Below are 21,350 nucleotides of genomic sequence, written 5' to 3'. Positions count from 1 at the left end.
GCAGACCAAAGGACCTGGCGGATCCAAAATTCACCCATCTCTATTGGGGACCTAGGTCATACACAGTGGGATGTATTTTGGATCTTATAAGATTTCCTCTGCATTTTCAGCAGCAACATATTCATGCAAATAATTTCTCAAAGGTGCTTGCAGTTATCTTGATCTGGAAGCTTTACTTCCTCTCCTGTGATGAAGTCCTGATAATGGCGCACAGGAAAGACCATTTTGAACTGATTTTCAGGGTCTCTTAATGTATATTGCTAAACCAGCAATCTATACTGTATTTTTATTTACCGCTTTATGAAAAAGGTGTTTCTGCGCCCCCCCCCTCCCCCCCATTCCATTTTTAAACTCCTTTACAAAAATGATTGTTCTGGAGAAACAATGACCATTAAAAAATTTTTAATAAAGGTTTAGTTTTTTTTTGTTTGTTTTTTAGCATTAACTGATGCACAAAAGTAATTCAAATAGGATATTAGTACATAGGCTTCATAAAAAAATGCGGATCAACCAGTGTTTGAGGAAAATGGTGAAGAAAAAGTATGGCTTGCATACATAAAAAAAAAAAGGTGAGTCCCAATTTTATTTTAGTGTAGGATCTCAAATACTTGCAAGAGACACATGGGAGAAGTCAAACATGGTTTATAAAGCCTTACAACAATATAGGGAGGTTTCAAGTGATCTTTATCTGCTGTTCCTGTCCCGTTTTTATATTAACAGCTGCTAGAGGATAAGTAAACACTGGAAGACTTCCCCTAGTGACATTTCAGGGACAAGACCACCACATCTAGATATGCAAAACAGGCATTGATATGTGATTGTGATCAATTGGAGTTCTGTACAGAGCAGATTGCTCACTTGTGGGGGTTACAATGTACATACTCCAAGCATAGGGGGGTTCCTTTATTTATTTTTTTTATATAATGTGCAATCACTTTCTAATAGGCTTCTTAAACAATCACATGGTTTACAGCACAAATTCCTTTTGTTCAGGGTCCATCATTGGGAGGTGTTTGTCAAACAAGTGTTTTCTTTACCATTGTCCTTGCTCAGAGCCAATATAGATAAGGGAAGGGGGTTGCTAGTGCAAACTCTGGTGAACACCATGAGAAACAAAATAGAGAAATCAGATTCCTCCCAAGTCTCCACTTCCCGTGTGCAAATGTTAAGGAATTATTTCAATGTCATTCCATGTGTCTGATTTTGGTAAGAAAACAAGAAACATCCCCGTAAACGTCACTGCCATTAGTACACCATGGTTCTTATAGGTACTGCCCCTGCAATATGTAGCATGAATGCACCATCATTGTACTGCACTTAAACACCAGATCAAAGTGCATTGCTTCATTTACATTCCCATATTATGCTACAAGCAGTTCATGAGTTTAGTTAAAATATTTATTTCTAACAGAAAACAATGCTTCTTACAATAGATTATCATGCATTCATTACTACATCCTGCACCTAGCTTTCTATATGATATTTTGAAAATGGGCTTTCTGCTAATACCAATTAGGATTTACAAGCAGAATTCAGAAGTATAGAATACTTATTTGATTTTAGAAAGTCCTTAAAGCAGCATGTCATCTTTAAAAAGGGTCAGAGCAGTGGTGTCAAACCAAACACCCTGGCATATAAAGCCATGTAATACAGACAGTCCTTGGAATCCAACGGGCACTTTATCCAACGGAATCCGTTCTGGAAGTAGCGTTGGATAGTGAAACCGTTGTAAAGTGAGTCCCATGTTAATCAGTGACTGTGAGCGTTGGATAACGCATTCTGGCATCAAAAAACAGCCCTTGGGTTGCATTGTAAAGCATTAGATATGCCATTCGTTGTGAAGTGAAACGGATAACGAGGACTACCTGTAATAGTATATGCAACATAATGCATGAAACCCCTCCATCTATAATTGCCATAAGCTCATGCCATGGATGTTGTAGCTGCTGTTACCCATGTGTTGGAGCTCTTAAAAAAAAAAAAAACCAGTTCACGAAATATACAAGATGGGAAAAACTCATTAACACAGTCCTAAAGCAGCAATTCTCCCCCAGTTTTTTTTTTTTTTTTTTTTAAATGTACTGTATATTCTAAATCTAAACAAGTGATCCCACAGAGCCAATATGGTCCCCGACCCCCACATACGCACAGTTCCAAAAAAATGTTGTGCCTGCTCATAACACAAACGAATTGCAAATAAAAGCTGGGATTTGACATCGCTTTCTATTGGCTGCCAGTGTGGCTGACCCCCACTGCAATTTTGTTTCCACCAGGAAATTATCTCGAGTTTGGCAAGTCCCAATGGTCAGATACCACTGATCAGCACTAGTGAACCTCCTGGTTCAAATATTGAGCATTAGGAAAAAAAACTTGAATGGGAACTGCATGCGCTAAAGTGCTTTCCCTATTGAGCAAATACAGTTATCTTCTAAAAGGTGGCGAGTGTAGAAAAAGCTTGTAATCATGGAATATTACCCAATCCCACAAACATTGCATTTCATTAAACATTTGCAGAGTAGCACTGTCCCTAGAGAAGCAGTCATCTCTCACATCCTTCTTGTATCAGTGTAGTCATTATCCGCAGAGAGGCTGAACAGCCACACAAGTCACCAAAAGCCCTGCTCGGGTTATTTAAGATGCACTTCCTCCCGATTATTTTTTTATTATTATACTGTACAAGAAGGTATCTGGGGTCAGCTCTAGGTTCTGTATTTCCTTTATCGTACAATAATTATTAAAAAAAAAAAACGTTTTGGCTACACCTCAGATAGTTCAGCAGTGACATCATAATGCAGATATGGATAAACTTTATAGGTGACAGAGTGTGTGTCAGTTGACATGTGAGGAGAAATGAAGAGTGCTGGAAAGGAGTGGGGGGAAGATGGTGGGGAAAGAAAAACAGAAGTCAAACCAAGTGTGAATGGGCTGAGCCCTCGTGTCTAAAAAACAAAAACTTAAGTTAACATGGCAGCAGAAACCCTTGTGACATCACTGAACAGACAAGGTGGGTTGGAGCAAATATGAATAAGCAGCGGAGGTGAAGAAACGTTGGAATCAGACAGCAGAGGCTGCCATACCTGCTGTAGGGCTATCTTACAGACAATGTTAAACAGCTAGAATGTCAAATACAAATGGTAATCTGTTTTAATGTGCAATACATTGCACCCCGTTTTATAATAGGTTGTTTTTGCACCTTTAAATAATTAGTTTGGGGATCAAAAAACAGTTTAATTGGTTGAACTGCTACATGCGAAGAAAAACGTTCACAGCAACTCCTGGTCATCCCCACATCCGCAGGCATTCAACATATACATTTAACACGCGTCAAAAGTCTAAAATGTTTTTAATTTATATGTGGAATAAATTATATCTGGAATATGGTCCAGCCGGGAGATATATAATACTAGTGACAAGAGAAGGCATCTAAGCAGGGAGACCAGTCACTAGATATTGCCTTTATTACACTACAGGGGGCTGGTAATCTTCCCCTCCCAAAGCGAGTTCCATCACGTACGCGCCTCTCTACAAACGGGATCTGCTGAAAAGCCCTTCATATGACAGAGCCACGACAGCTGCCAATCTCTCTCCTTTGGTCTTTTAGAAAGCAATGGAAAAAAAAAAAGTAAATTAAAAAAATTGCTTTATACAGAGTAAGGAAAGAAATACATTTTCCTCTTGTTCCTCAAAAAAAATACACTCACGACAACTAAACCCCCCCCCCCCCCCCTCACCCTCCAAACACCTGTCAGAGGCAATGGGAGTGGGGTGTTACCTCCGCAGACAGATGGTTCTTCCTTTGCCAGAGCGTTAACTTTCATAGGTGGAGGGAAATGCAAGGCAATGTACTGCAGGCTCCTCCCACAGGTAAAAGACTACTCCAGTCCCTGGAGAATACCAAATGGGCCCTGCGACATCTCCCTGCACTCATGTATGTTCAGTCACTTAGCCTTTGTGGGGGAGGGGGGGAAAAAAAAATGCTGCTATACGCTGCCCCCTTGCCTGGGCAAGGATACCTGGATCCAAAGTCTGTAGCAGCAGTCATTAAAAAAATAATGTTACGAGAATAGGTATCTTCTTTCTTCTCTCCTTACCGGCATTTTTTTCCTTTCTATTTTTTTTTTTTTTTCTTTCCCAATTTTTGTGTGAGGGGAGAAAAAAAAATTCATGTTTATAGTGTCACTCGTCCGTGAGATCCTGTACAAAGAGCAACTGTGAGCGGCCGAATCCGGCCTCCTGAAGGGTGGGAGGCACAGGGACCTCGTCGCTGGGAAGGCACGGAAGCACCCGGCGAGGGAAGTTTGCCACTATCTGGAACTTCTCCGGAGTCTCTTTCAGGGAGAACAGGAAATCGTGAATCACCTGGAATGAAAAATAAATATATGAGGGGAGCGCATAATGTTGGAGAAGGAAGTATAAGACACAGAGGTGCCTACACTACACTGTTCGGGTTAAACAGGACATACACTGGCTCATTTATTCATATTGTGATTACAGATGGAGGCAATGACTGGTGCAGCTCTGTGGCAGTACGTTTACAGGATTTGATGTACCCACTATTTTCTTCTCAGTGACAATGTACACAGTACATATATACCTTTCACAAGCATAGTGGGTCACTGTCCTGAAGAGCATACAATCTAATTTCCGGTGCCTGAGACAAACCAAGATAAAGTGTCTGGCACAACGTTAATGAGAGCTAGGACTGGGATTCTACTAGGTTCACCAACATTAAAGGTTGTATGCATCTCTCACTAAAGGCTGAAGGAGTAACGAAGTGACAAGCATCCTAAGGCTGCGCTTATAGTGCCCGCGACAGCGACGCCGCGTCAAAACAAATCCTTATAGAAAGCGCGATGCGACGGCTTGGTCGCGATCGCTGGAAGTCATCTCAATTTGATTTTTCCAGCGATCGTAGCCTGACGTCGCCGGCACTATAAGCGTAGCCTTAGTTAGCTGCGAGGAGTACACAAACATCTGTTCATTGTACAGCGAGCTGAACAAGGCGAGATGCTAGCCATGCATCTAGAATGCCGAGAAGAGATATAGCCATGCATATTGTTGTGGGTGGAAAAGTGATATTTATCCATGGTCTAGTCAGCAGTGAAAATATTGGTAGCTGTTCATCTTGTAGTAAGAGGAACAAAATAAGAAAGATCCCACAGTGAGTGAAACAAAGTGTGAGGTATGCTGCACAGAGCTAAGTTACAGAGCTGTGCATTAGATGGTAAAATGGCATATATGTTTTTAAGTTCAAGTAATGTTCAGTAGGGGTAAAAATCAATTTGCATGGGAGACAGAGTGGCTACTCCGCCCTCTAAGCTTCAAAGGCAATCAAGGATATGGAAGTGTTAAACCATGTGTTAGCTTGCTTGGTGGGGGAAGAGAACTTCAATAAGTCACCCTGCCCAGACAGAGCGGCACTAGGTACGAGGGGCAGGGTCTCATATACCAAGCGGCAAAGGGGCAAAGTTTGCACGTGCCCAGAGCAGAATGAGAAGCCACCTCTGCCAGGTTTGCAAAGTATTGGCAACTCCGTGATAGGGGGACGTAAATATTCCCACAGAGAGAGAGGCTGCACTAGTTAGATATAGGAATGTTAACCCTATAAGAACCCGTGCAGCCCATCAGGAAGAAGATTCATGTAAGAGTTTCATACCATCTAAGGGCTGTTCCATACTGCTTGCAGGACATAGCGCGATACGCAGTGCACGCGACAGTTTTAGTTGGCTGAGGTTAGTCAGCCATTCTATAGTGTGTATGTGTGTGTGTGTGTGTGTATGTATGTATATGTGTGTGTGTATGTACACGTGCGTATGTGTGTATGTGTGTATGTATGTATGTATGTATGTATGTATGTATGTGTATGTATGTATGTGTGTGTGTGTATGTATGTGTGTATGTATGTGTGTATGTATGTGTGTATGTATGTGTGTATATATGTGTGTATATATATGTGTGTATATATATGTGTGTATATGTGTGTGTGTGTGTGTGTGTGTGTGTGTGTGTGTGTGTGTGTGTGTGTGTGTGTGTGTGTGTGTGTGTGTGTGTGTGTACACGTGCGTATGTATGTATGTATGTGTGTGTGTGTATGTATGTATGTGTGTAATGTTAAATTAAATACTTTAATAAATTGTTTATTATTTCGAAACTTACTAAAAAAAAACACACACCTCACACACCTCACACACCTCACACACCTCACACACCTCACACACCTCACACACCTCACACACCTCACACACCTCACACACCTCACACACCTCACACACCTCACACACCTCACACACCTCACACACCTCACACACCTCACACACCTCACACACCGCACACACCGCACACACCGCACACACCGCACACACCGCACACACCGCACACACCGCACACACCGCACACACCGCACACACCGCACACACCGCACACACCGCACACACCGCACACACCGCACACACCGCACACACCGCACACACCGCACACACCGCACACACCGCACACACCGCACACACCGCACACACCGCACACACCGCACACACCGCACACACCGCACACACCGCACACACCGCACGTGCGTTCTCACAGGCACGGCCGCACACAGTATAGAACGGCCCTAAGGATTCATGCAAGAAACATCTAAGTTTCAAGATTTTAACGTTTCATCACGAAAGAAGCAGCTCCAGCGGAGTAAATGGCAGCGGCACGTTGCTTCAGGCTCTTTTAACGAGCAACTCCCGCTCATGGGAAATTGCTCCTAGAGACTTTGTTTTGGCAACATTTCCTTTTGGGAACATTTTATTTTGTTTGACCCAGTTCCAGTAAGTGTATTTTTTGTTGCAATTGTAAATTAAGCTGTGTATGTTCATTCTGTAAATAAATCGCAATTTATTTTATCTCTTGCTTTGCTCAAAGGATCCGGGTATTTTGGTGTTAAAAGTTCTGGTCTACCGTGACACTTACTAACAGTGACTGTGTGAACAGGAACCTCCGCTCCACCCTAGTATCGTTTGGCATCTTGAAAATAATTTTCACACCATCAGGATGGTCTGGTAGGGGCTCTGCAGGGAGACACTCGGATTTGCGCTCCTTTTCCTCCTGCAGGTTCTATGGGAGAAGAGGATGGTGAAACCTCAGACCACGGCAAGAAGGCAGTCCAGCAACGTCCCATTACAGCACAATACATTTCCAAAAGCCACATATTATCCAAACTGGAGTTGAACAGAAACATAGAATTTGACAGCAGATAAGAACCACTTGGCCACCTTGTCTGCAATGTTTCCCGCCTGCTGTAAATAAGTCCTGTGTTGCTTCCTGCAGTTTCCCCCTTTTCTATTCAGAGACACGAACGCCTCGGTGCTGTGTGAGGGGTGCAGCTTCAGGGTGAGGGCCTTCTACTAAAACCTTCCAATATCACATTGAAAATGCATTACTGGAATCCTAAATAGTGACACGTGTGTGAGGGTTTCCATGGCGTAGGAAACGCATACTTCATGAAAGTGATCTGTAAACAACATCCTGAACCCAGAAAGTAGGGATTTTTGTGCGCTTTTAGTTACAGCCAAAGTAAAAGAAATACTTTGGTGTTCACAAGAACAACATTTCAGGAACCTGTTAACCAAACTGCTGTATGTGCCAGTTAGTGATAAGAAGAGGCTCCATTGGTTACTGACAGGGCGTTGCACTCATCTGATAAAACCTGGATTTCATTCAGAAAGCGATTTTTGCAATAAGTGCAGGTCCATGCTGTTGCCTTCCATTCCTGATCATTACCCGTATCTTCCTCTCCACTGCCAACTGTCTAAGCTGTGCCTGCTCCTCCTCTCTTTTCTTCTGCTCCTGCTTCTCCCTCTTCTTGCGATCCTTCTCCTGGTCAGCTCGCAGCGATGCCAGATATGCCTCGTCCTGCTGCTGCCTCAGCACCTGAGTTTGATTCCGCTCCTCTCTGAGGAAGACACAAATCATCAGTGTCAACAGTGCAAATGTGACCTACTGTACATCCATACAGTGATGGACAGGCATGCACTTTATTCTGCTTCTGCACAGAAAGGGTTAAAAGAGCAATCCATGCAATATCCTGCATGTTTTTTTTTTTTTTTAAATAAACAGTTCTGTAGTATTAAATTTAAAAAAAAATTTTTTAAAATAGAGGAAATTTTAAGTAGTATTCAACTCTTAATGCCATTTTTTATGAGTTGTAATACACTGAGCATCCTTTGATTTCTATAGCAGGCTTTAGCACACCTGCAAGATCTTTGTAACACTTTCCTGTTTATGATAATTAGTTGCCAATATTCCCAGCAATTTGAGCTGCAAACTGTAACAATAGATCATGTTACCTTAGTAATATCAGGATACATTGTAGCTGCTGAGTTACACTGACTGAAGAATTGATTGAAACGGAAAGGCAGCCATTTAGTGAATCCTGAGAAACACGGGAGAACTAAATCGATCGGCAGTTTTGTTTTTTTAAATACACTGTGGCTTGGGATGTCTCTTTAAATAGGTGCTAATATTAGCAGGACGCACTCATGCACCCACGATTAATAAACTTGAGATAGCCAGTTACTCCTCCTGCTACATCCCAAATGAAGTGGGGATTTGAGCAAAGGGGTGGAATTAGGAGGGGGGAGGGGGTGGAATTAGGAGGGGGGAGGGGGTGGAATTAGGAGGGGGGAGGGGGTGGAATTAGGAGGGGGGAGGGGTGGAATTAGGAGGGGGGAGGGGGGAGGGGATGGAGGAGTGTTATTCAACGCACTAAAGAGGTCTAAAGTGCAAAAAAAAAAAACGTATGTTATGGCCGATTACACCTTTTAAAAGCATGTTCCTGGTGTTTGCGGCGATTCCATAATTTCAGTATTTTCATATGCAGTCGTATTCCAAAGGAATGTGTCTTTAATTAGGGGTGTATAAACTGGCTGTAAGGAGCTTTACACTATTTTAAAGTTTTTGTTCATGCAGAACAGAATACAAAATATTCCCGATAGATGAATTACTGTGTCTCTGAAAGCCTGTATTGCAGGAGGGATTGCAGGCGCCCATGTGAAGCTGCTCTCCCTGCACACTCACCGTTCCAGTCTCTCTGATACCAGATAAGTCTGGTTGGCCTCCATGATGAAGGTCAGCTGGTTAATCAGGTCCTGAGGCTGGATAAGACCCTCCAGCCTCCCCACCACCGTCATCTTGCGATCTTTCAGCGTTATCATGGCCAGGAAAGGGTAGGTGTTCTCACGCAGGGCCTGGGAAACTTACAGCACAAAAGACAACGCAGTTAAAAAGGAGTTCATAGTGCGATGACAGAGGAGACAGAGCACGAAGTGCAGTGAACTTACCCCTGAACCCCTCAGGCTTGTTTGTGGAACATGCCCAGAAGAGCATCCTGCTGTTAATGAAGTGGATGACTTCAGGGGTGCAGAGTGTGGTCCTACAGAGGGGAGAGATACAAACACTTTTGTTCACACTGCCCTCAAGACAGAAGAAATCCTAGGAAGGAACAAGAAGACTCACCTGCAGAATTCATCAGAGTCCTGATGATCTTCTCCATGCAGGTAGACTAACAAGAAACGCAGCTCCTGTTTGGCATCATTCAGCGCCTGGTGAATAAAGAGCATGAGGAGGGTCACATGTAAAGGGGTTAAAAGTCATTCATATAAAAAAAAAAAAAAATTGTAAAGAGCCTACCTACAACATTTACAAGAACACGCGCACGCACGCACGCACACACACACACTTTATGTATATTCCGTCTTCATACATATGGGTCACCTTGTGCAATACTTTGGCCAAAATACTGAAGTTTGCCGTTAAAACCCAGAAGTGTCCTACTAATTATTAGGGCACTTCTGGTTTAACTGCACTGTAGCTCATACATAGCACACAGTGCTTCTTACATTGTAACCCTTTAGGCACCACAAACATGTCACACACCCCATGCTGTATGCAGCAGTATGGGTTTCCTCTTCTCTATGCAGTGGATGAAATATATGACAGTACTATTGGTAATATTGGTAGTGTATGACCTACTGAAATTGGTTTAACGTGACATGGTTGTAGGCTTAAAATATTTTGGTCAAAGTATTGAACTAAATGACCAACATGTATGAAGAAAGAATAGATAAAATGCATATTAATGTACTAAATAATGTGTCATTGGCATTGGGGCTCGTCTTTTGTTGTATACATTAGGACACAAACCCAGTAGCACTCCAAATGATACATACAGGCATACCCCGCATTAACGTACGCAATGGGTCCAGAGCATGTATGTAAAGCGAAAATGTACTTAAAGTGAAGCACTATCTTGTTCCCACTTATCGATGCATGTACTGTACTGCAATCGTCATATACGTGCATAACTGATGTAAATAACGCATGTGTAACAGGCTCTATAGTCTCCCTCCTTGCGCACAGCTTCGGTACAGGTAGGGAGCCGGTAATGCTGTTCAGGTCGTGCCGACAGGCGCATGCGCGAGCTGCCGTTTGCCCATTGGGCGAAATGTCCTTACTAGCGAGTGTCCTTATACCGCGGTATGCCTGTATAGATATGTGCGCTAGTGTGTGCTTACACGCCAACATGTTAATCCTGGAACGTGTTATTTTTTTGTTCCCAGTCTTCCAGAACTCAGAGATAGACTTATTTTATGCAAACCCCCTCTAAATTATTGTTCACGAGTGCAAGAAAAAGAATGGATATTCCAAAGACTGGTAAAAATCAGGGAGAAGATAAAGGTGCACGATATTAAATGTATTTCAATCCCAGAACGTGATGTGCATTTTCGGTTATACTGTATTTCAATGTGTAGCTAGCACAACCTAGAGCAGTGGTTCACAACTTTTTTTTCTCTCAACACACCCCTAATCCCAGTGCTTAGTTGCTGAGCCACCCCCACAACAGGACAGTCAGTGACAAGACACAGGACAGAGTCAGACCGCCACAGACAACACACACACACACACACACACACACACACACAAACAGGACTGAACATTTACACACAGGACAGATGGACAGACACCAAGCCTCTCTCACCGCCCATGCTGTTTCCTCCACTGCTTGGCCACACCCCCAGGCTCCTGACACCACCGGATTGACTGCATTACCCAGCAGCAGCCAATCAGAATGGAGGAAACTGCCCAGCCCTCTAGCAACTGCCCTGCTTCCCCTCTGCTCCGAGAACCCCAGTTGGGAAACACTGACCCGAGTTGTTATACAGGAGCTATACTTCAAAACAGAGTTCACTTGGGAGCACTCCTAGTGCACAGAAATGTATCACACTTAACTTGTACTTAAAAAAAAATAAAAATTAAAATGACCATTTCCTCACATCTAAAGCCTGCAATAAAAGTAGTATTTAGGCATTACTTACAAAGAGAGTAAGCTAGATATGAGTCAAGTAAACGCCCCTAGGGAAGCTGTTCCTGCTAGGCACCGATTCTGTCAGCACCCCGTTTGGCGTTTAGACTGCCAAACAGATTAGTAGGATTTAATATTAGTGATGTTGGGGATAGTTTGAGCTACCTGCATGAACTTTGATTTGGAGATGGGTAGTTGGTAAATGTGGGGATTGATAGACAGCTAGAATTGCGAGAGGTTATAATGACATACATAACCAGCCCATACAATTCTATCAGCCTATTTGCTAATCGCACGCCATATTCTCGCTCTCAGTATTTATCCCCTACTACCACCCTATTGCTCTTGTCATGCACATCACATCCTCTAATACATTATGATCTCATAATTATAGGTGACATATACAGATTGGTCACCTGATCAGTACTAGCATAAGGACTTTATTAGGGATGTACAATGTCTTCGTGACATCTGTATTCACTCGAGTGGCTACTTATATCTAGCCAACTCTCCCTAGAACCAACACCTAAATACTGTTCAGCCCAACCCGAACCTTATAACGCTGTGCTTGAGGTCCAAAGAATCAGATCGCGTTATAAGCGAATCGCGTTAAAAATAATGTACCATTGTATGCATTGTAAAATAAAGTATTTAAGATCCCAATAATCGTGTTGTAAAGTATTCATAAATAAGAAAATTGGGAGCCATGTTTGCATCGCGATATAAGCGGATTCGCGTTGTAACGGATCGCGTTATAACAGGGTTGAGCTGCATTGATTTTATTGTAGGTTTTAGGTGTGTGGAGAGTAGCTTTTTTAATGTTTATTAAAAGTAAAATTGTTGTACATTTCTGTCCACTAGAAGTGCTCAAAAATTATCTCTGAGGTATAGCCCTGTATACTCACTCTCTAGGTTGTGCTTGATTACTAGTTCAGTGCTGCACCCCATCCCCCACTTAGTAGTTTAGGGGGATGTAGCGGCTTATTGGATTATTCTTTACATTATCACTATTCTTACGTAGTGAGCTAGTTGAAGGCTTCCTCTATTACAATGTGTAGCTAGGATTGATATTTACAAGGTAGCATCTTGGGATACATAATGAGGTATGGCCTTGAGCCTTATAGATCTAATGCACAGGCCTCACCTGGCTGTAGGTCCCCTGGTAAAATACTGGGTGTATTCTGCCGTACTTCTCCTCAAATAGCTGTATAAAGGACACAATGTCCCCAACTGGGTCAGTGACTCGGCTGCGAGGGTCAGGCCGAATAAAACGAACAGCCAACCTGGCAGTGAGTGAAGACAGAAGAAGGTTGTCCAGAGATTCCCAAACCAGTGACATGCATAGAGAACACAGCAGGCAATGTGTGTGCAAAACTGCATAGGACCCACACTTACCGAAATATATCAAGTATTGTGTAATATGTGATGCGGAATGGAAGCATGACCAGGTAGTAACCCCATCCTAAAAGCCCCTGTAAGAGGAAGACCGTGTTATTGGGTTGCACACGAGCCATACAGAAATAACAACCCCACCGTCCGACCCAGAGTGATGCCACTGAACTCACCCTTGGCTGTGGCCGGGACACCACGTAGCTGTAAACCCTGTGGTCTGCTGTATTCACCTGCAGCGGCCTGTTGGGAGTGGTGTTAAACACGCTGGGGACTCCCTCCTGCTCATTCAACCTATCCTGAACTGCAGCCTGCAGGAGAAACAAGAGTTTAGCAGAAAAGGCAAACAGAACGATAGAGGGATTGAGGAGATAAGCAGCGGTGAAGCAGGGTGATACATAAGGTGTAGGATGATACACAAGGAGGAAAAGGTAGAGTACAGTCCAGGATACTGCCCAGCTTTAATGACCAGACAAGCATTTAGATTGATCTAGCAACTTTAACCTCTCAGTATTAAGTGATTGTGATAACGTAACCGCTATGCAGTCACGTCGAGCTGTCCTGCATACCTCAATATTCCAGTTGTGTTGTTGCAGGGTTTGGCGACATTGGTCCATTGACTCGATACCTGTCAAGTCCTGCAACGAGAGACAAGAGACATGAGGAGCCTTGCACAGTGACGGCCACATCATCTTCAGAGACCCAGCACCAAGAAGCCTGTTACGGTCTCTGAATGCTTTCCTACACTCCCGACTGGCTCAGTGTATCAGCAGAAAGGATCCCTGCAGCACGTGTGCTGTTTGCTCTGAGGGACATTGGGATTTCGGAATTGTGTTTGACCATTCATTGGTAAGGTAATAAGTAAACCAAGAAAATCATCACAAAAAATGCAAAGAACAAATACGTAAACTGATGATTTTTTACAAAACAAACATTCAGCTCAAGCTGGGCCCTCACCCCCACAACTAAAAAAACACCACACCCATTAATGATTAACAGTAAGTGGTCTCATTTCAAGCTGTTCTTACGGCCTGGTTAATTTCCTCGCAGTCTCTTTACTTCTTGGCTTTAGTACATCAGAAATACATAATCACATCGTAACAAAGGAGAGGGAGTAGGTGGTATGATACCTTTTATTGGATCAACAAGTTGATATGTGACAAGATTTCAAACCTCTCAGGGTCCTTCAACGGGTATGGCAGAAATACAGAAACAATATTACATACAGTGTATGTAAGGCCTTGGACATGCTTACCGCTGGCGTGCTGATGCGAGCTGAGGCTCAGGGAAAGCGGGTGCTTTCCCTGGCCTTGCGGTTGCTTGTCCTGCTCGCCGTAAGGGGGCGGGCCTGGGGCGGGCACGTCACTGGCCGGGGGCGGGCCAGTGACGTCACGGAACTGGTTCGCCCTCATTGGGCGAACTGCTCACGTGACCAGCCTGTCGCGCCGGCAAGCGGGGGAATTTTAAATTCCCCTAAGACCTGCGCTTCCGCAAGCGCGCAGAAGCGCAGGTGAGCCCCTACAAAGCCGCTCTAATTGCGGCTGTAGGGACTCAGTGCTGAGCGGGAGCGCGCGTCAGCACGCTTCCGCCAGCAAGCGGTAAACATGGCCAAGGCCTAAGAGGGATATCTGCTTACAATTGATGTAGGTTGCACTCATGGAAGACACCAGTTGTGGAGGAAATGTAGTATCCCAAGGTCTCAAAATTCCTTCATAGGCCATTCATATTGAATTGCACTTAAATCCATATAGAAAATGTTAAAAAATGTGTTTGGTCATAAAAGGGAGTATATGGGGTGTGAGGGTATATATACATAATGTTAAGTTAAAACAAATGGTGGTGCGGAGCTAAGAGTGGGCAAGTGGATCCACAAATTTTGCCCAGTTATAAAGAAATGGAAAACGACCCTCAATGGGTTAATAATTGTTAGGATCACACGTAGCCATTAAAAGGTACCATCAACCTATATTAGATATAAAAGTATATATTTATACCCTCACATATAGTGTTAGGAATATTCAATTTAGGACAACAAAATCTCAGTAAGGCTGCGCTTAAAGCGCCGGCGACGCAACCGTCGCGTCAAAACAAATGCATTGTCGCTGTTGTCGGCGCTTATAGTGCACGTGACGGCGAAAACGCGACGGAGCGACAGTGCTACCAAAAATCTGGTAGTCACTGACATTTGTTTTTTTTTTTTTCAGCAACCGTCTCTCGATGTAACCAATCAGGAGCGTCTCCGTCCCTCTGCCGTCCCCTTTTCTGCCGTCACTGGCCTTGTAGCCAGCGACGTCGCCTAAACTTGAAATGTAACTTTCGCAATGGCGACATCGTCGCATCGCCGTCACTAAGCGCGGCCGTGGGCTGCGCTTATAGTGCCTTGCGACGACACGTCGCTCCAAAATAAAAATACATTGATTCCGTCGCAAGTGCTTATAATAAGCGCGAACGGCAACGGAGCGACCAAAAATTTTGAAGACGGGTCTATTGGATTTTTTAGAGACAGTCACCACATGTGACTGTCTCTAAACCAGAGACCGCTGCCCGCCCCCTTTCGTGACATCACTGGCCTTGTTGCCAGCGACTTCGCTAAAAATCAAATTACAACTTTCGCCAGTGGCGACATCATCGGTCGCGTCGCCAGCACTATAAGCGCGGCCTTAGAGTGAACAAATATAGTGTGTATCACAGTAAGAAACACATGAACACTTCTCAAATGTTCACTGTGAATTGGCATAGTAAGTATATGCAAAGCACACTGTTGCATTCTGCCAAAAGGTATCCTATGCACACAGATCCCAAGCATAGAGGAACATCCCTGTAATGGTCATGGATAGGTGGTGGAATGAGCTTACTAAGAGGAAGGGAGTCTCTAAACCAACTCCCCCCTCCCACGACACTATTCAAACTATATTAAACCTTGGTGCACCGTGGTATTGATGGTAATACAGGCATACCCCGCATTAACCTACGCAATGGGACCGGAGCATGTATGTAAAGCACTACCTTTTTCCCACTTATCGATGCATGTATTGTACTGCAATCATCATATACATGCATAACTGATGTGTTATTTACATGTGTAACAGGCTCTATAGTCTCCCCGCTTGCGCACAGCTTCGGTAGAGGTCGGGAGCCGGTATTGCTGTTCAGGACGTGCTGACAGGCACATGCATGAGTTGCCGTTTGCCTATTGAACGATATGTACTTACTCGCGGGTGTACTTAAAGTGAGTGTCCTTAAACCGGGGTATGCCTGTAGATCACAGTGTGTACTGGACCATGTACAGAAGACACCTATGGGGATGGGTGTTCTAAGTACTAACAATCTAACCGTGAAGGTTTATTATAGTTTGAATAGTAATGTGCTCGTGGGAAGGGGGAGTTGGTTTCAAAAATCCCTCTTAGTAGGCTCATATTCCACCACCCATCTATGACCATCCATACTGAGCAGCATTGCTGTTGCACTCTGGACTTTAATACCATGTATTTTATCATCTCTGTGCCCAGGACATACTTGAAAACGAGAGGTAACTCAATGTATTACTTCCTGGTAAAATATTTTATAAATAAATAAATTTTGATTTAATAAAAAACTTTTAAATATTAGTACATCATATCATTGTGTCAGTTCATCATATCATTGGTGAATTCTCTAGTAGCCATTACTTATAATTACCATTAGCGTACATTTATTTTCTTTCCTTATAGAGTGACATTGAGTGCATATCATTAGGGGATCTTTTCTGAATCACTGGCCCATCTGGACCACGTGTCTGTATATATTTGTTCTCCCCTAATGCACCATTCACTCCCATATTTTGTTAGGAGTGCTGATATCCCATCTGTTCTCCGCCTTAATAAAAGTGCCTGATCTCAATAGAGATTAGTGCCCATTAATGTGATCCTCAGCATAATAAGGTCTAGCATTATTCATGATTGTTAGGTATTATAGGGTTAAGTATGGTAAGTTCCACATAAAATTATAGTGCTCCTCTATTATCTGCAGTGTTTCTATGTCAATTTATAAATTGCAGCAAATAGCTGAACCAGTGTCCATAAAATTCAGAGCTGCTGTGGATATTCTTAGTAAAGGCTGCATGCACGTACAGGATAACACTAAATATTCATGAAATTCAATTGCCAAACAACCAGCGTTCAGTCGCATATATAGGGGCACATGGGTTCGCAAATATAGGGTTGCACGTGTGTATATAGGGGCACATACAGGGGCACGCGCGCACATACATACAAGGGCACATAGACGCGCATGCATATAGGTATGCATGTATCGAGGGGTGTGTGCATGCGCGCATGTAATTGCGCATGTATAAAAGGTGCGTTTGTGCGCGCGTATGTATATATAGATATATATACACACACACACACACGTGTGTGTGTGTGTACGTGTGTGTGTGTGTGTGTGTTTAAATGTGTGCGCACATGCTTGTATACACACACAAAACAAATCACAAAGGTGCAAAATAAGAACACCTCTTTGCTCGAGATGTCATTTAACAAATGAATCGTAATTATTTTGAACCTGAAATGTAATCCATATGAATGAGTATATAGAATAGATATAATATAGACATGCATCAGTGCTTGTAAAACCCCTAAAATAAAACGTACAAGAAAGTATCATTTATAGAAAAAGAACACGCACAGATCAGAAAATGCTGAAGTCAGATGAATCAAGTGCCAGAAAGATTTAAAACTGGTCCCTCAGCACAAGCCAAACAGAAACCATGTAACCAGCATCCTACCAGCACATTCCAGGGAGAACACACGCACCACAGCTACCCTAAAAATGGTGCTCTCTCTCCTCCATCACAGGGAAATGATCACATCCCTACTTACACGTTATGACTACAGGTATTGCTCTTCCATAAGCAGAAACAATGACTTTTGTGAATATTTAATGCAGAGTTGCGAATGACAAAGGCACAATGAAATGACACTGCAGCAATATGCAATGTAGGGACTATGGTGACTTGGTGATAACAATCTCTCACTTTAATGCCTTAACCAGCAGGACAGTATATTTGCTACTAGTCAGCATTTTCTGCCTCAACGCTGGAAGTAAAAAAAGGCCCTATGAAAACACTGTTACAATTAACATTTGCACCTAAGCCTGGGTGTTTGCATACTGACAGAAAAGCATGGTTTGGTTAAGTTTACCAAAAAGACAGGAAGTAAAAAGGGTTTTATTCATGGATAGATGTGGGGGTGGAGCTCTGTGTATTATGACAGTATTTTTCCATAAACCCCAAAGCGTTCACTGTGAAAGATTCCTCACTAAAGATTTGTAATTTTACTGATCTGACACCACATTCTAAGAATGATCTGCTTATTTAGAATTACAAACACATATAGTGGATTGTCAATGCTGTATATACAGCCCATTATTCAAACCTTGCAGTATTTAAAAGCCTATATCAATGTATTTACTGACATGCAAAATAATGTTCTATTTTTTTTGAGTTGGTTGATGTGTTCTAGTTTGCTCTCCAATACACTTTCACAGATTTATTTTTTATGGGGAGAATCCGAATCCCACGGCACATGGAAAGCATTAATATTATGTCTTTGTGTTTGGCTGAGCATCAATATATAAAATGTCCCATTATTACTGGCAAAACGGAGCGACTCCATAATCCTCATTACGTGAATGGATTCCAGTACATGACTGCACTATTACCATTTGCCTCTTTGCCTTAAACACCTTTATAATTTGATGAATATTGAAAAATAGCAGAACAAACACAGACAATGTTCATGCTTACTGCAGGTTTTTAGTCAGTTTATTCACAACAAAATTGCCTTTTTGACAGGTGAAATAATAGGCTAACAATGTAAATGTAATTGTCTGGGAAAGATGGCAGCTGAACACAAAAACTCAGGCACATCATCATCTGTGTGGAATTAGGTTGCTGATCCCATCCCACAAGTTCAGCATTGCTGCTTCATCACTGCACTTCTTGTTAAGCAATCTGGTTCCCTCACCAAACACAGACTGTGACATTCCTCATGCAAATCCAGTCCCCACAGCTGTCAGAGGATGAGAGAACAGCATATCCCACTGCCGGGCCCCCAGCAAGTAGTCTAAAACCTAAACAGCACAAAAATCTCTGCCACAATAAACTTGTGCTTCCCATCTCCCTCCTTTCAGATTGTAAATCTCCAGCAGCAGGGGCTGCATCCATAATGCATTTTAACAGTATATGTTTACATTGTGATATTTTATGTTGTACCCATATGGTATTTCCCACTCTGTATACTGCAATGCAAAATGTCAGGATCGCATAAGCAGATAATAAAACAGCTGCCAGAAGGTGGATTGCAAACCAAATAAGTTGGAAGTGATGCAGCACAGGTTTTAACCCATTTATAAACAAAAAAAAAAAAAAAAAAAAAAGAAAGATTACAGCCAGTTTACTTCTATTAAAATACTATTGCGGGTATGAAGATGCCAGTCTATAAAGAAGAGGACTGAGACAGATTATTGCTTTGAGTGCATATAGTTGTGTTTCAGGTAACCATAATTAGACTATGATTTAAGAATGTGATGTTCAGGATAACAGTGCCCATTAAAATCCAAGAGGGATGTGTCATACCTAGAAATGATAATTACAGGACATGCCTCACTCATTCCCTGCACTAATGACCATATGCAATTCAACAAATAACTGTTTGGAGAGTTTCCCAACTAAAGATCATTGAAACTAAATCTACCTGTGGCTCAGTGAGTAAAGAAACTGACTCTACACCTGAGGGGGGCAACCCTGTCGCCATTCACCACTTGTGGCGAATTGGCAGCAAAATGTGGTGAATTGAAGATTCTAGCGCAGGCGGCCCGTCTGAACTCCCTGTGCAGCCCGCAATGATGGTGGCACGTCCCCACAACCCCCCACCCCCCCCCCCCCGAGGATGGTAGGGAAGGAGCACCAGCATTGTGACGCGCGCCCCACCTCCAGAGCCCACTCTGCCGACACAGGGAAGATGGTAGGGAAGGAGCGCGGGGGAGATGGGGGGGTTATAATGTTGAGGGGGACTGCTGAAAAGGTGCTGGGGGAGATGGTGAGGAAGGGTGCTGGGGGAGGCTGAGCTAAAATGTACATTGAGTTCAGATATTCAGCCAAAGTTTCTGTAACTTGTCAGAAATAAGGATTGTCAAATTTTGCATTAAATTGTCTTACATTTTCAAATTTGAACCATTTTCATCGTTTGACTACTCAGTTACAACTGCGTCAGACGCAAAGTGTTCATGTTTTGAATAAACTTGTTCAAAAAGTGCGTGTTTAAAATTTTCACATGCGCAACATAATACCTCAAATTTTACATGGTGTGGCTATTTTCACTTATAATTTGCCACACCTGTGGCTACATTGAAAAATAGGTTGCCCACCCCTGCTCTACACCGAGTTTGAATCAGGGGAGTCTAGTTCAATTCCTAGTGTCGGCTCTTGTGACCTTGGACAAGTCACTATCTCCCTGTGCCTCAGGCACCAAAAACAGATTGTAAGCTCTATGGGGCAGGGACCGTGTCTGTAAAACTTTTCTATCCTATGTCCTGCATACCACGCACAATATACTGTAATTTGAAAGTCCTTTGAGTCCTATTGAAATAAAAGTTATCATCATGACATATTTACACCTGTTCTGTCACTACAGAGTATATCTAAACTCAGTCTCACTGCCACCCTCATGCCTATCACATGGACTTGTGACCCCCATCCCTGGCACTAATGTCCGGGCTCTCTGTGTCATCCAGATACAGGGGACACTTCAACCTGTGCTTCCTATTTATGTATATTATTGTATTTATATAACACCAACAACCTACACAGCTCTTTACAAGACAGGCAATGCAGTGAATTATAATACAATGAGTGCATAGAACATGAACTCAGACAATTAGGAAGGAAATCCCTGCCCTGGAGTAGTTACAATATAACAATCCATCAGTACACACCCCAGACCCAGTCTACCCCCTTTACTATATATAGTCCAGATCGCCCCCTGCATACACCCAACTCTGCATATCCACCAATGCACAGCTCACACCTCTTGCCCCCCTCTCAATACAGCCCAAACCCGGCCTATTGCCCTCATTATACCGCCCCCTCAGTATACAGCTCACTGCACTTCCAACTAACTATCTGGTATAGCCCGTGGGCTCCAGTACACAGCCCCAGACCGGCTCCGCGTCCCGGTGTCCCGCTTCCTCCCACACCTGAAACTGCAGCAGCTTCTCAGTCTGCTCCTGGGTTAAGTCCTGCTCCTCAGGCGCCGCCATCTTCCCTCTCCGCCTTCTGACCCGTCACTCACATCCACCGGAAGTGACGTCGCGCGTCCGGGGAGGAGAGAACTAGCGAGAGGACAGAGAACATCCGCGAGGCGGGCGCGGCCATCTTGTTTCGTTGCTTAGCGACAAGTGTTTCCGGGAAGGGACCCGGGAACCTCTGGGAACGCAATGTAATGACGTGCACACAGTGACGCGCTGTGTAAACTGGGCGCTAGTGGCTGGTGTAGGGCACCGGTCCTGTCCGCATGCAGTTGTACTGATCTATTAAAGATGTATTATGGTTGTATAAATAAGTTCCCCTGTTGTGTGT

General features: G+C 43.3%; 1 protein-coding gene across 1 annotated transcript; it reads right to left on the bottom strand.

Annotated features, from left to right (window-relative positions):
* Positions 1-1,384: 1,384 nt before the first annotated feature.
* FAF2 (Fas associated factor family member 2) lies at positions 1,385-21,115 on the bottom strand. The gene is made up of 11 exons (XM_075600776.1): positions 20,969-21,115; positions 13,303-13,371; positions 12,910-13,044; positions 12,740-12,816; positions 12,489-12,627; positions 9,499-9,584; positions 9,324-9,415; positions 9,061-9,238; positions 7,765-7,936; positions 6,955-7,098; positions 1,385-4,359 (listed from the first exon to the last, which is right to left on the bottom strand). The coding sequence occupies exons 1-11, from the start codon at positions 21,029-21,031 to the stop codon at positions 4,177-4,179; spliced, it is 1,338 nt and encodes a 445-aa protein (XP_075456891.1). The 5' UTR covers positions 21,032-21,115; the 3' UTR covers positions 1,385-4,176.
* Positions 21,116-21,350: the final 235 nt, after the last annotated feature.

The sequence above is a fragment of the Ascaphus truei genome, chromosome 5 (assembly GCF_040206685.1).
Source record: "Ascaphus truei isolate aAscTru1 chromosome 5, aAscTru1.hap1, whole genome shotgun sequence".
NCBI lineage: Eukaryota > Metazoa > Chordata > Amphibia > Anura > Ascaphidae > Ascaphus > Ascaphus truei.
This window is presented reverse-complemented; position numbering and strand designations above follow the sequence as displayed.

What these genes read in the sequence shown, in the direction of transcription:
- FAF2 (XM_075600776.1), bottom strand. Translation starts at nt 21,031, where the DNA reads ATGGCGGCGCCTGAGGAGCAGGACTTAACCCAGGAGCAGACTGAGAAG. An exon ending in ACCAGGGGACCTACAGCCAG is followed by an intron (nt 9,585 to 12,488) that starts GTGAGGCCTGTG and finishes TTTATTCACCAG; the next exon opens with GCGCTGAATGATGCCAAACA. An exon ending in GTATCAGAGAGACTGGAACG is followed by an intron (nt 7,937 to 9,060) that starts GTGAGTGTGCAG and finishes TGTCTTCCTCAG; the next exon opens with AGAGGAGCGGAATCAAACTC.